The sequence below is a fragment of the Cetorhinus maximus genome, chromosome 18, assembly GCF_964194155.1.
Source record: "Cetorhinus maximus chromosome 18, sCetMax3.hap1.1, whole genome shotgun sequence".
In the NCBI taxonomy this organism is placed as follows: domain Eukaryota; kingdom Metazoa; phylum Chordata; class Chondrichthyes; order Lamniformes; family Cetorhinidae; genus Cetorhinus; species Cetorhinus maximus.
The window spans coordinates 29153485-29168740 of NC_135896.1; the positions used below are offsets into that span (position 1 = coordinate 29153485).

General features: G+C 41.1%; 1 protein-coding gene across 3 annotated transcripts in view; it reads right to left on the reverse strand.

The window, feature by feature from the left end:
• Window positions 1-3212: 3212 nt before the first annotated feature.
• Window positions 3213-15256, reverse strand: part of spata7 (spermatogenesis associated 7) — a 95456-nt gene continuing 83412 nt past the window's right edge. For all 3 annotated transcript variants that reach the window (XM_078562303.1, XM_078562305.1, XM_078562304.1), the window contains 2 exons: window positions 14498-14555; window positions 3213-6821 (listed from right to left, as the gene is read on the reverse strand). In XM_078562303.1, coding sequence (XP_078418429.1) covers window positions 6234-6821; window positions 14498-14555 — 646 coding nt within the window. In that variant the 3' untranslated portion in view covers window positions 3213-6233. The remainder of the gene's footprint in view (window positions 6822-14497; window positions 14556-15256) is intronic.

Genomic DNA, 15256 nt, shown 5'->3' on the forward strand with positions numbered 1-15256 from the left:
ATGTCCGGAGCTCCCCTTCCACACCTGTGGGCCAAGACGTGCAACTTGCGGCATATCATTTCAGCCAGCCAGGCACCAGCGCAGCCACAAACACTTCAGTGGGGAATATAACGTTAGCTACTGTCCCGGGGCACAGTGGTGAGGGCACTTCACAATCGCTGGAGGAGATGGCAGGGACAGAGATTGCCAATGGCGCCAGCAGCCGGAGGACTGCAGTGGATCAGGCATATGCTGAGTCCAGCAGTGATGATGTGCCTCTGGAGTTGTCACCAATGCAGCAGCTGCAGGACAAGCGGCAGGATTCACGGGAGCATCTGGCAGGGTTGCATAAGGGTGTACTTCAGTTGGTCTCTGTGGTGGAAGAGTCCAGGCAGAGTGTAAGTTAAGGTATGAACCTCAGGACAGAGCTTCACGCTTCCTCCACTGAGAGATTGGTGACGCTCATGGAGAGGGGTTTCGATCGGATGGAGACTCTTCTGATTGGGTTACGCTTTGACCTGCAAGTCCTCACAACGGTAATGGCCACGGGTGGTTATTTCCAATGTGGGAGATGTTCTGGGCACCAAGTGTCACTGCTCGGTGCCCATGCATCTGCGGTGAGCAGGGAGGTCCAATGTGATCTCACATCGGCGCAGCAGCTGCCTGTCATCGCTGCGAGCTCCTCTCAGGGCGCTCCGGATGAGGGCAGCAGCTCCTCCGCCCCTCTGCCAGTCAATGTTGCATCCGTTGAGGCTGCGACAACTAGGGAGGTGCCAGTTCTGGAACTGGCCACTCCCTCCCAGGCGGGGCCATCACAGGCTCCACGGGCCAGAGGACGCCCGTCAAGGTAATCGATGCTAACAGGACAGCAGAGTCAGCAGGCTGTCTCACAAGCCACTCCGAGTGATGGGGCGGCACCAAGACGTAGCACCTGCAAATGAAAGCATAAGGCACGTTAGGCACTCCACAGGTATGTCACTGGTGATTATGTGTTGCCCTTAGATTAGGGAACAAATACTTATGTTTGTCATAGAGACGTTTCTGTTTTATATTGGACAGAATAAAGTCCACTTTTCCATGGCTGAGGGTATTTCCTTTGTGCTGCATTTGTTTTTTTCACAGACATCTCATGAGTGTTTGAGTGGACATTGATGTTTCTGTGCTAAGCCCTTAGTTGCAGCTGAACAGGTGGAAGATATGGCACCTAAATGCCACGTGTGGAAGTGCCAGGCAATGCTGGTCCTGCTGATCGATGTGTGTGGAGCTAGCTGAAGGTTCGTTGGATTAAATTGTCCCGGATGTCCCTGCCTCCTTGGTGTAATAGCGGGTCGGCGTGCTGCCCCTCATCATCGCCCTGTGCTTCCTCATCCTCTGAGCCACTGCTGGATTCATCATGTGCAGCCTCATCCATTGCATCAAGGTCTTCATTGTCAACTGCATCCCCCCTTTCCAGTGCAAGAGATGTGATCTGGGAGTACTGGAGTGCGCCCCCTGAGCGGTCCAGGCAACGGAAGGACCGATGGCTCACTCCTCCACAGCCCTTGTGGTGTCTTGGCTCCTATTGTAGTGCTCCTCAGCTTCTGTTCTTGGATGGCGGAGAGGCGTCATGAGCCACCTTCGGAGGGGATAGCCCTTGTCACCCAGCAGCCAACCATCCAGCCAAGCCAGAGCACTGAAGAGCCCCAGCACCTGGGAGTGTCTGAGGATGTCGGCTTCATGGGAGCTGCCTGGGTACCTTGCACAAACTTACAGAATCAGCATCCTGTGATCACACACTATCTGCACGTTCATGGAGTGAAATCCCTTCCTGTTGACGAAGGCACCGGGCTCACCTGCTGGCGCCTTGATGGCCACATGTGTGCAGTCTATTGCACCCTGGACGCGGGGGAAGCCAGCAATGGCTGCAAAGCCTCTGGTTCGCTGTGCCTGACTTGCCTGGTCGCAGCGGAAGTGGATGAAGGTCAATGCCCGTCTGAACAGAGCGTCTGTAACCTGCTTGACACAAGTGTTGTCAGCCGATCGGGAGACACCGCAAAGATCACCCGAGCCCTGGAAGGAGCCAGAAGCATAGAAGTGGAGGGCAACTGTGACCTTTAGAGCCGCTGGCATGGGGGTGTCCACCCACACAGTTAGCGGAGATCTCAGGGCCAATCATCTGACAGATATAGTTGACTGTCTCCCTTGAGAGATGGAGCGTCCTTCGGCACTGCACCTCAGTCATATTGAGGTAGCTGCTTCGCCGCCTGTATAACCTGGCAGCAGGATAGTGGCGTCTTCTGTAGCCCCTTCCACCTTGGACAAACTCTTGGCCCTGCGCCCCTTGTGCCTGCGCCTGGCCTCCCAAAGGTCGCTCCCCTGGAGGCTGATTGTCCACTCCTCGCCTCCTCCTTATTCTATCCCTCCCTCCTCAGAGGAGCTGCCTCCAGTAGAGATGTCAGAACCCATACCCAGGCTAAATGGAGGCCTCCGGAAAGCTGCAGGCCCGATAAAGATAACTGTCTGCAGACTGGTTTCAAAGTACACAAAAAGCTCTTGGAAATCGGTGTGAACTGCTAACAATCACACAGGCAAGTTTACAACACTTTCAGCATTAAATACTTCATGAAAAACATGAACAACCCCTCTGAGTCCACATATTTCGCCAGTGCATGAGTTTTAATAAAAAATCTCCTACCCGCCTGCCCATTGGGCCCATGCTCCGACCCGAAGTTCGCACGGGCCCCTCAAAATTGTCGACAATTAGCAAGTTAAGGGACTTAACGAGGCCTTTAATTAATGGCAGGCACGCATCCTGCTGAATATCGCGCCCGCCAACTGAAATATCGCGATGCCACGCGCTGACGTCAGGACGCTCGCACAATGTCAGTGTGCGACATTTTAAGCGCTGACGTGCGGGCTCTGCCACCCGCACGTCAGCCAGAAAATTCTGCCCACTGTGTGTGATATAGTTCTAAATTTCTTCTAAAATATAACGGAACAAAAATAATTGAAAGTTGCATTTCTTTTTGGTCAGCTATTCTTGCAATTGAGTAGAGTGACTTGATCCTTCCCTGGGAAATGTAACAGGTTCTTCCAAACTTTGAATGATCAGTGAGCTGCAATCCCCACCAAAGTACAATGGCAGCAAACAACTTATATTAATGCCTTTGGCATAGCAGACCATAACTTATATTCTCTATGTAGTAGGAACAGCTAGTAATGTTATGTGACCAGCAAACAGTGAATAAAAAAAATCAACATAAACAAGATTGCTTTATTTTGTTACCAACACATTACAACTTTGAGGGGACACTTTCACAATAGAAACACACAAGAAAGTGCATCATTCCTTACTACTAAAACCTCTGCCTTTGTGCATAAGCAATAGGTCAGAAAATAAACTAAATTATTTTTACAGGTTACTTCCCAGGAAGAATTAGGACATGTTAAAATTAATAAAAAGAAAAAAAAAACTACAATTTGGTATTCAAGGGATTAAACAGAACCGCGGATTCATTTTGTAATTAAAGCTAAGGAGTTATTGGAACTCATACAGACAGAAAAATTCCTTAAGAATCCCAGGTACACACATCCATATATATGACAGCTATAATGATAGCAAATTTACATGTACAAATTGTTTTAAACATTAATATAAAATTTTAATAAGTTAATGCACAGAACTTGAGCACAGGTGATCAAGATATTTTAATTGAAATGCATATTGACCATGCTAGTTTTTTTTGCAATGGATTATATTGATTGTGAACGTGTACAGAAACAGTTCATTGTAACTAAATACTTGAAATAGATAAATGCCTATTTTCAATTTTTAAGATCTTAATTGTAAAGAGAGAAATTATAATGAAAGTAATTCAGTCCTCTCCCACCTGCACTCCAAAGCTCTAGAAACAAGATCAACATTAACATCTGAAGAAGAATCATGCAGACTCGAAATGTTATCCCTGTTTCTCTCGTCACAGATCCTGCCAGACCTGCCGAGTTTTTCCAGTATTTTCAGTTTTTATTTTAGATTTCCAGCATCTGCAGTATTTTGCTTTTAACATTATAATTACTTGGCATAAATATTTAGTGAAATATAATTCAATAGTCTTGTCCTTGTATGTATTTATCAACGTAAAGAATGTGACAAGGGAAACAAAACACTCTCTGTCCCTTACTGTCACCCATCAAACATCATCAGGTTAGGTGCAGGAGAGTTAGATGCAGAGTAACAGCATCTCTGTTCTACTTCAACATCAGGAAAACAAATCAAATGCACCAGTGTGGCAATGTTCCATTTCCAACATCAGCCTCTCTTGAGTGACAATTTCAGTTTATTTGTTGGATAAAGAGCACTGTTCTGAATGGTGCCCACTCTCATGGGAACACCCTAGTAATTTTTACCAACTGGTGAAATATAAAATCGTGTTTTAAAAATTCATTTTATTTTTATGTTAAGGTCTGTAAATGTCCCATTCCACATTATAAAATAACATTGTTTTAGTATCTTTATATCATGATAGTTTTTATTTTATGAGACCATATCTTTCATTGATATGCCCAAGTTGCAATGGCCAACCTTTGTCAATAACGAATAATGTGAGACTATTGGATAAAATATGCATGCTGGTACAAAAATTAGAAGATGTCACTCTTGTACAATGAACACAATTTGGAGTAACCTATAAGATGACTATATTAAAAGAGAACTATACTCTACTGAATTGCTGCATAACTCCAAACAATAACATGAAATGCCTGCACATATATTTACATCTATTCCCTACCTCTTTTTGTTCCTACTTTGAATCAAAAATGTGGTTTTGAGACCATCTGAAATAAATGATCTCTGCAGAACTTCCCCTTCTGTGACATCATGAGATTCTATCATATGATATCATCAATGGGGAAAAGCACCCCACACTCCACTGTCTTTTATTGAATTATTGAATAATACAGTACAGAAGGTGGTCATTTGGCCCAGTGTGTCTGCACCAGTTCTTTCAAAAAGCACTCTGGTTACTTCCACACCCGTGCTCTTTTCCTGGACCTCTGCAGTTTTTTCTCCTTCAAGTATTTATCCAATTCCCTTTTGAAGGCTACTACTGAATCAGTACCCACTACTCAGTGCATCCTAAATCCTAATTAATTATTGCATAAATAAGGTTTTACGCATCTTGCCTCTGGTTCTTTTGTCAATTATCTCTCATAATCAACCCTGCAGACATTGGAAATAGTTTCTCTTTATTTACTCTATTTAAACCCTACAAGGTTTTAAACACCTCTATCAAATTGACTCTTGGCCTTCTCTGCTTTAACTCTGTAGACTATCCACATAATTGTAATTCATCATCCCGAATCATTCTAGTAAATCTCTTCTGTACTCTCTTCAAAGCCTTATCATCCTTCCTCAATTGTGAAGTCCAGAATTGGGCATGTTACTCTAACTGGGGTCAAACTAGTGTCTATGTTGTCATAAAAGGACTTCTGCACGGTATTTATTCCTAAATTGCCTTCAACAGCAAAAAAAGAGCCAGAATGACAAATGGATGCCAATTATTATCTCCCCTTCAATGATTTAGGATTATGGGGCATTTCAGTCGAATGTGTTCCCTTTTAAAATGACAAGAATACAATAACTGGATTGATTGTGCAGATAATTATTTTGTAAGTTATCTCATCTTTGTATTATGACCACATTTAAATACTTGTTTGACTTAGCTTATTATGAAGTATTGAAGTTAAATCTAATTGGTAATGCCAATGTACCGCATCTCAAATAGGACACTGTAGGTTTGCACCTGGGGCTTTATATGCAAGCTCCTGATTTCAGCGAGGCTGCAATGAATGACCTTCACATTCCTCTTGGTCGCTGATTATAGAGAAACAGAACTGGTAAAGTTCTAATAAAAATTAAAGAGATCTGTGCAAGACTCAGGAAGATGTGAGAGGTAGCTTTGGTGATGCAGCAGTTACCTATAATACCTAATGCAAAACATTGCTTAATCATTTACACAATGATAAAATGATGTACACTGCCTTAGTAACTGTAGTAAAATATATACTATACTATTTCTCAGAAATGTGCACAAAATATGTACAGTGCAAGGAGGCATAGATTTTTCAGGAAAAATACCCAAAAACACTTCTGATGCAAACTTTGTTGTAGTCAATAACCGACTCAGTAACAAGTACAGGTTTACATCACAAAGATGTAGAATTCTGTTGTGATCCATGACTGCTTGCTGTGTAATTGCAGGGAATTGCAAGCACTATAAATTAATGCCATCATCAAAAGCTTTTTCTGACTCTTTACTTAATGCAGATCCACTCCGAACATCTTCAGGTTCACAGTTTTCCTTAACGTCAACAATATGAAGAGACACTGCAAGATTGTCAATCTCTGTCAGTTCTGTTGTTCCATCAAAAACAGTGTCATAATCAGTGGAAGAGTCTGAGTGGTCCACAGACTGTAGATCGCCATGGTTTTCCTCACTATTTGCAACCAAACAATGATCTTGCTCCAAGTCCTGAACCTCCTGGATTTGTTCTCCACAAATATCATGAGGACTTGTGTTTCCAGTAACATTCTGCTCGTAACAATTAACTGCACTAAAATTTCCATGCAGTCTATGATCCCATGATTTATCATTTTCATTGTTAATTGAAATGTTCACAGTTCTATCAGTTTCTTCCCTCCAATTATGTGCAAACCTAAGGTTTTCCAAAGAATCACAGTTATTTAATTCTATCATTTTAGTTTTTGTCAATACAGTTTCACAATCACTGGTCTTCCAGTTTTTTTCTGGTTTACAGCTCAAATCTTCTTTTAACTCATCCAGCATATGACGTAATTTCTGCTGCAAAATTAAGACAAAGAAGTCAATTGTCAGTTTTAGTGTTGAAAAGAAAGGTTGATGAGAAGCTTTATGATACACGGTCGTTGTCCATTAATATCCATTGTCCAATAATTGTCCATTATTTTAGCAAAATAAACAAGCTAATGTCTATATTGGGCTGGATTTTGTCAGCACCGTGCTGGTCCTGATGACGGGCTGGAAAGCTGGGGCCAACCCCATCTCAGTTTTTTTGGGGGAGCCCCAGTTGGATTTTATGCCCATCTTGCAGCTAATGAGAGCTGCTGTCAGGGTCCCACCCCTTTAAGGGATGAAAGCCCGCCTCCAAGAGCTGCCAGTCAACTGGAGAGCTGGCAGCTCTTCAGTCCCAGCAGTGTCACTGGGAGCAGTAAGGTAAATGGAGTCAGGGGTAGCCAGGGTCAGTTAGGGAAATCCCAGCAAGGGATGGATGGTGGTTGATGGGTCCTCCCTTGTTGCCGGGGGTCCCTTTGTGGACCAGAGATTGAGGCAACACCCCTCCACCGGGAGCCCACCAGGGTTCACCAGGTCGTTTCCCCATGTAGTGCATGCATGGCCTACACACTGCTGGATAAATACCAGTGGCGATGAGACCAGACCCTTAATCAGCCACAAACACATTTGGCCTCTGGGCAGGAGGGTCATTCTCTATAAACAAAAACAGAATTACCTGGAAAAACTCAGCAGGTCTGGCAGCATCGGTGGAGAAGAAATCAGTTGACGTTTCGAGTCCTCATGACCCTTCGGCAGAACTGAGTATAGTTAGGAGAGAGGTGAAATATAAGCTGGTTTAAGGTCGGGGGCGGGGAGAGAGAGAAGTTGAGGGTGGGGTGGTTTAGGGATAAGCAAGCGGTCTGCTCCTATCACTGCTTGCTTATACCTAAACCACCCCACCCTCAACTTCTCTCTCTCCCCGCCCCCGACCTTAAACCAGCTTATATTTCACCTCTCTCCTAACTATACTCAGTTCTGCCGAAGGGTCATGAGGACTCGAAACGTCAACTGATTTCTTCTCCACCGATGCTGCCAGACCTGCTGAGTTTTTCCAGGTAATTCTGTTTTTGTTTTGGATTTTCAGCATCCGCAGTAGCTTTTAGCTTTTTGTTTTTATCTCTGGGTCATTCTCTATGTTCCCTAATGCTGGCAGAATGCTATGGAGGCAGGAAGATGAGGGGAACTCCAGTCCTGCCTTCCCTCCTGATTTTTGGGCTTTTCCCCCCACCCCCTTACTCACACCTACAGGCCCCATAAAATTTAGCTCTTGAATCAGCTGATAAAGGAATGTAAATGAACACGTTAAGCGTTCTTTGACTAATGTCAGCAAATGTAATTTCTAGATTATTGCAACAAGTTAAATAGTAAGATACTACGGTTCATAATGTAACATTGTTAATAATTTAATTTTTAAATCTGTTTGCATGCCTTCAAGATAACTTTAAGGCGGTATTAAAAGTGCTACAAATAAACATTTAAGTCATGTCTTTAAGAACATTCAACCATGGAAGCTTTTTAAATTTAAAAGTAAATAATTCTGATGCCATAAAGTTGCATTTAAATATACAGAAAATACATGTTGGTCTCAAAGCAGAGAATTAAAAAAAAACAACATAAAACATCAGAAATATGATTATGAGTCCTTTTGCACCTAAAATATTAGATGTAAATTTAGTCATTCAGAAATGGCATAAGTTAAGGAAATTTTGCATTGGGGTGGGGTCACATTAATCAATAAGCAGCAGCATTTCAGCAGAAGTTTCACAGAATCAGCATGAAACATTGAGAAAATTTGAGCGTAGCCTAAAAATCATCTGAATTTCCTCAAAAATAGGCATTATGCCGTTCTTACACTATTCTTTTAGCGCAAATGTTCAGAAAATTAAAGGCTAAAGCACAATATGGGTGGGACTAAAGTGTATTGTGCATTGTGGAAAAAAACCCTGACCTTCCTCTTACAATCATTTGATAGAAGATATCAGTTCAAATTAATCTTTTTTCTTTACTAGGTTTCTTCTTTTTTTACAAAATATTCTTTTGTTTTATTGTCTTGGCAGGGATTCACCGATCAATGTAATTATTACTTCACTATGATGTAGTGTGACTTTTGCATTTGGCATACTTCATTCAGGAAAAAGAAAAACATCTCTCTAAACTGCTGGAGTATAGATTATTAAGTAAAGAGACGGAAATTGGTATCTGTTGGGATGGTGTTGGTTACAGAATGTGTCTGTTGAAGAAGCCTTCGTAGTCTTCTGTATGTTAACAGCAAGTCATTATTAACTACTTGTAACTATATACATACATACAGTAAAGGGCACAGGCAAGGAGCTGCTGTTGGCGAGGCAGCAGGCTTAAAATTTCTGATGTTGTCTATTGGCTTGTTGCTTTTAGAGGCATAACCAATTATGGCATCTGACCCCAATTATTCAGCTGAGACCTGAGGACTAATTTCTATCAATCTTTAGCCCTCCGGATTGGGTGCATGCCGCCTCTGGGCCAAAAATAGGCTGGATTTATCACAAGGTGTTTTTCAAGAGCCCTCTCCTAAGGTCTGGCCAGTTTATGGCTGGTTCTGCCGTATTGCACATGTGGTTCCCAATCTCATAGGGCTGCTGTCAGTTGTCAGTCACTAAATTTCCCACTTCAAAGCATAGGCCATACTAGATTTAGTGACGTGTCACAAAACAGAATTAGTTAATAATCTGATGGTACAGAAACATCTTGGGAATAGTGATTGTAATATGTTTGAGAGGGTGAAGGCTGAATCGCAAAGCAAGGCTTGAAAATTTAAGGAAGGCAAGTTTCAAAGGGATGAGAAATAAACTGACCACAGTAAACTGGGCTTAACTGTTAACTATAGACAGACATTGGGAAGTATTCAAAAATGTATTTAATACAATACAAAGAGTACATATCCCCAAAAAAGCAAAAGGGGCCACATATATAATTAAGCAACCATCATCAATGAATGAAATAAGAGACAGAATCAAACTAAAAAACACTAGCAAAAATGCAAAGAAAAGTTAAAATCCGGCAGATTGTTGCAGACATAAAAAACAACAGATGAGTACAAAGAAAGTAATAAGATACAGAAAGAGAAGATTAAAGAAAGAACACTAATAGTTAGAACTCCCCGTATCAGCCTTTCCAGAAAGGAGAGCTACCTCCTTCTCTGATGCTGGGGGCTTTGGTTGTGCAGTTTCCAGAGTGCTGTTGTGCTGTTTCCAAATTTATCTCGACTTCCTGTACTTCCTGGAAAGTTGTTAATAGCACTTATTACCATTTCTCCCCAAGAATAATTAGGCATTGGTGTTTCCCATTCCTTCATAGCTTGGCCCAGTCTGAATCCTAACAACATGCCAGGAGTTATAAATTATAAATACCATAATTTAGAATGACACTATTTGTCGCAGGCCACGTACCAAAATCCTATTCTTTTCTAAGTAATTTTTCCTGTAAACAGGAGATCATGTGTTAATAATGTATATCGCTGGGTAAAAAGATGTCTTTGCATGTCCCAGTGTTTATTTCTGTTAAGTACAAAGAACAAGGCACTGATTAAAAAAGATAAATGTTGGACTGTGGTGTTAGAAATTATAAAGTAATAAGCCCATAACATGTAGGAACAGAAGTAGGCCATTCGGCCCATCGAGTCTGCTCCACCATTCAATGAGATCATGGCTGATCTGATAATCCTCAACTTCACTTTCCTGCCTTTTCCCCATAACCCTTGATTCCCTTACTGATTAAAAATCTGTATATCTCAGACTTGAATATACTTAATGATCCAACCCCCAGAGCCCTCTGTGGTAAAGAATTCCACAGATTAACTACCCTCTCTGAGGGAGGAAATTCTTCCTCATTTCTGTCTTAAATGGGTGACCCCTTACTCTGAGATTATGCCCTCTGGTCCTAGACTTTCCCACAAGGGAAAACAACCTCTCAGCATCTACCCTGTCAAGCCCCCTAAGAATCTTATATGTTGCCTCTCATTCTTCTAAACTCTAATGAGTACAGGCCCAATCTACTCAACCTCTCCTCATAAGAAAATCCCTCCATACCTGGGATCAACCTAGTGAACCTTCTCTGGACTGCCAGTACATCTTTCCTTAGATAAGGAGACCAAAACAGTTCACAGTATTCTAGGTGTGGTCTAACTAGTGCCTTGTATAGTTTTAGCAAGACTTCACTATTTTTATACTCCATTCCCTTTGAAATAAAGGCCAACATTACATTAGTCTTTCCTATTACCTGTTGAACTTGTATGCCAGATTTTTGGGATTCATGCACGATGACCCCCTCTGTGCTGCAGCTTTCTGCAGCCTTTCTCCACTTAAATAATATTCAGCTCTTCTAATCTTCCTGCCAAAGTGCATAAACTCACATTTTCCCACATTATATTCCATCTGCCAAGTTTTTGCCCACTCACTTAACCTGTCTATATCCCTCTATAGACTCTTTGTGTCATCCACACCACTTGCCTTCCCACCTATTTTTGTGTCCTCTGCAAACTTGGTGATAGTACATTCATTTCCTCATCCAAGTCATTAGTATATATTGTAAATAATCGTGGCCCCAGCACTGATCCCTGTGGCACTCCACTAGTTACAGGTTGCCATCCTGAAAATGCCCCCCTTATTCCAACTCTCTGTCTTCTATTAGTTAGCCAATCCTCTATCCATGCTAATATATTACCGCCCAACACCATGGGCTCTTATCTTATTAAGTAGCCTCATGTGCGGTACCTTATCAAATGCCTTTTGGAAATCCAAATATATTACATCAACTGGTTCCCCTTTATCTATTCTGCTTGTTACCTCCTCAAAGAATTCTAATAAATTTGTCATGCATGATTTTCCCTTCATGAAGCCGTGCTGACTCTGCTTAATTACATTATGCATTTCTTAATGCCCTGCTATTACATCCTTTATAATAAACGTTAACATTTTCCCAATGATGGCTTATAGTTACCTGTTTTTTTTTGAACAAGGGTGTTACATTGGCAGTTTTCCAATCCTCTGGGACTTTTCCAGAATCTAAGGTTTTTTGAAAGATTACTACCAATGCATCCACTATCTCAGCAGCTACTTCCTTTAATATCCTAGGAGGCGACCCATCAGGTCCAGGGGACTTATCAGCCTTTAGCCCATTAGTTTCCCTAGTACTTTTTCTCTAGAGATAGTTATTGTATTTACTTCCTCCCCCCTTTTGCCCCTTGACTATTTAGTGTTTTTGGAATGCTATTAATGTTTTCTACCGTGAAGACTGATGCAAAGTATTTATTCAACTCTTCTACCATTTCCTGGCTCCCCATTATTATTTCCCCAGCCTCAATCTCTAAGGGGACAATGTTCACTCTTCCTTTTTATATATTTAAAGAAGCTCTTACTGACCATTTTTATGTTACTTGCTAGCTTACCCCCACAGTTTATTTTCTGCCGCTTTATTTTTTTTGGCCATCTTCTGTTGGTTTTTAAAACTTTCCCAATCCTCTGGATTACCATTAACCTTTGTCACATTGTATGTTTTTTCTTTCAATTTGATACACTTCTTAACTTACTTGGTTAACCATGATTGGTTTATCCCCTTCCTAGAATCCTTCTTTCTCACTAGGATATATTTTTGTTGTGAGTCAGATTCTATTTTCTTAAATGTCTGCCATTGTTCATCAACTGTCTTTTCTGCTAAACTCCTTTCCTAGTCCATTCCAGCCAACTCTGCCCTCATTCCTTTGTAACTACCCTTATTTAAGTTTAGCACATTTGTTTCCGACTCAAGTTTCTCACTCTCAAACTGAATGCTAAATTCTACCTTGTTATGGTCACTGTATTTTAGGGGATCTTTTACTCTGAGATCATTTATTAAACCTGCCTCATTCCACATTACCAGATCCAAGATAGCCTGATCCCTGGTTGGATCCACAACATGCTGTTCTAGGAAACTGACTCGAACACACTCTATGAATTCTTGCTCGTGGCTACCTCTGCCAATTTGATTTTCTCAATCTGCATGAAGATTAAAGTCACCCATGATTAATGTACTGACTTTTTTTACATGCCCTCATGAGCTCCTGATTTATTCTCTGAGCTACAGCATAGTTTCTGTTAGGGGGCCTATAGACACCCCCTCCAGTGACTTCTTCTTGTTATTTTTAGACTCCACCCATATGGATTCTACATCCTCCGATCCAAGATCATTTCTTGCCATCGTACTTATTCCATCTTGTACTAACAAGGCTACCCCAACACCCTTTCCTTCCTGCCTGTCCTTTCGAAAAGTCACATACCCCTGAATATTTAGTTCCCAGATTTGACGTCCTTGCAACCATGTCTCCGTAATGGCTATAAGATCATACACATTAACCTCTATTTGTGCCATTAATTCATTTACTTTGTTCCGAATACTATGTGCATTTAAGTAAAGTGCCATTAATTTTAACTTTTTATCACTTCTTTCTCCCTTTGACCCTATTTGCTGCTGTTTTTTTTATTGTTTGGACACTCTGTCCCTTCCTGTCACACTCTGGGTATCATTGCCTAAATAACTACCTTGCATGGCTGCCAAATCCTTTTGCTTTGTAAGCCTACATATCCCCTCTCCAGAACCCCTTCCCCTCTATTTAGTTTAATGATGTTTTATAACATAATAGTTCTTAAAAAATGCTTGAGCAAAAGTCTTTATAGTAAGATATGAAACAGTGAACAGTTATTATGCATCGTCATTTTACAGGAGTTTGAAGGAGTAAAATGTGCATCTTTAGCCAGGCCTTTGGAAACATTTATATCTGGTTGAAGTTTAATGACCCAGACCTTGACAGCCATCTCATATAATTACTATGATAATCATAACTTTCTGAGCATTTTCAACAATACAAAACTATCTTTATTGTCCATTCAAAATATGTTGTGCTAGTCCAATACTATTATATTGCCATACCATGAATATATGGCAGTATAGAAGCTTGCTTCAGCAAACTAAAGGCCAACTGCTAATATGGTAGCTAGGCAGTTAGAAAATGGATCAGAATAATGACATAGTGGTTGCTTGCACACTACTGCATTCCCACAAGGGCTCAAAGGGACTGAATGGTGGAAATGGTTTTCTAAAGGTTGGGACAAGTTAGTGAAGTGAACAGGCTTAGAAAGACTATTCCAGATAAGGGAGAAGTGAGGCCATCGAGAGACTTGGTGTTCAGTATTTTAAAGTTGATGTGCTACAGGAAGAATAGGTAATGGAGATCAGCAAGGGAAGGTAGGAATGCATGATTTAATATAAGGTAGGATACAAATAGCAGATTTGAGTTTGTGTAATATTAAGCTTGGAAGTTTGGCAAAGAAAAATGTAGCAGAAATCAAGCCAAAAGGTGAAAAGGCCTAATAGCTATTTAGCAATCCTTGCTGGAGGTACTTGTGGCTGCGTTTCAATGAAAGCAGATTGGCTTTTTGTGATGCTCCTCAACTGTTGATGAATTGTCACGGATCACGTGATTAACATCTACTTGGTTGAAATACTGTGGGTGACCAAGGCACCCTACCCCTTAGAAACGACACAATCCCAACAGGTATAGAGAAGAAAAACATTTCCCATTTGAAGGTTACATATTTTCCCATTTGATAAAACATATATGTATGTTTTAAAAATAGAGACCCGAGATGTATACTCACTTCATCTAGTCGATGTCTATTTTCTTCTATGCGACGCTCAAATATTCTTTCTAAAACCCTGAATAAATGATTAAAATAACTTTTATTAATTCAGATCTGTGCTTTATCGCCTCCATAAGTCAGTTTGAACTTTATTTACAGGATTTTAAGTTAACAAGTTAGAATGAGTGTTTCACAGGCAGATTTTAGAGAAAAACACTGTTTATCATCCTAATTATGTTAATATCAGTGCTGAATAGAATTTTATGTGGAAATTTTACAAGGAAAGCCTTAATTGAAACAAAGCTATATGTATTAATCTTATTAGTCATTCATCAAGAGTGCTTTACTCGGTAGCTTTCTCTTCAGAAACACTGAAATTCATGAGAATTAACGTCTGGTAGCCTTACTGCCCCGTTAACATTGGGAATGCAGCTGGCTCCAATTTAAAAAGGGTCTACCACTAGATGTGCATAGCATCCATCTTATTCAGGCTACAGGTCCCTTTAGATATGGAAATTTGTGGTCTTATGACTAATGTTCCCTGCAGAATTTTGTTCTTGTGCACAGCCAGTTTTTCCAATGTGTAGAACCTTTAATTTTTTTTTGTGCAGCTACACTCGCCCAGTATTTAACATGAAGCATGCCTTGCACCAAGCCATCTAGGCTGCTGCGTAGCTGCGCACATGCATTGCTTAGCTAAACGTTGCTTATGATGTAAATAGGATCACGATTGTTATTTTAGGCAGGAACTAATTGGAGCAGGCTCCAAACAGTTCC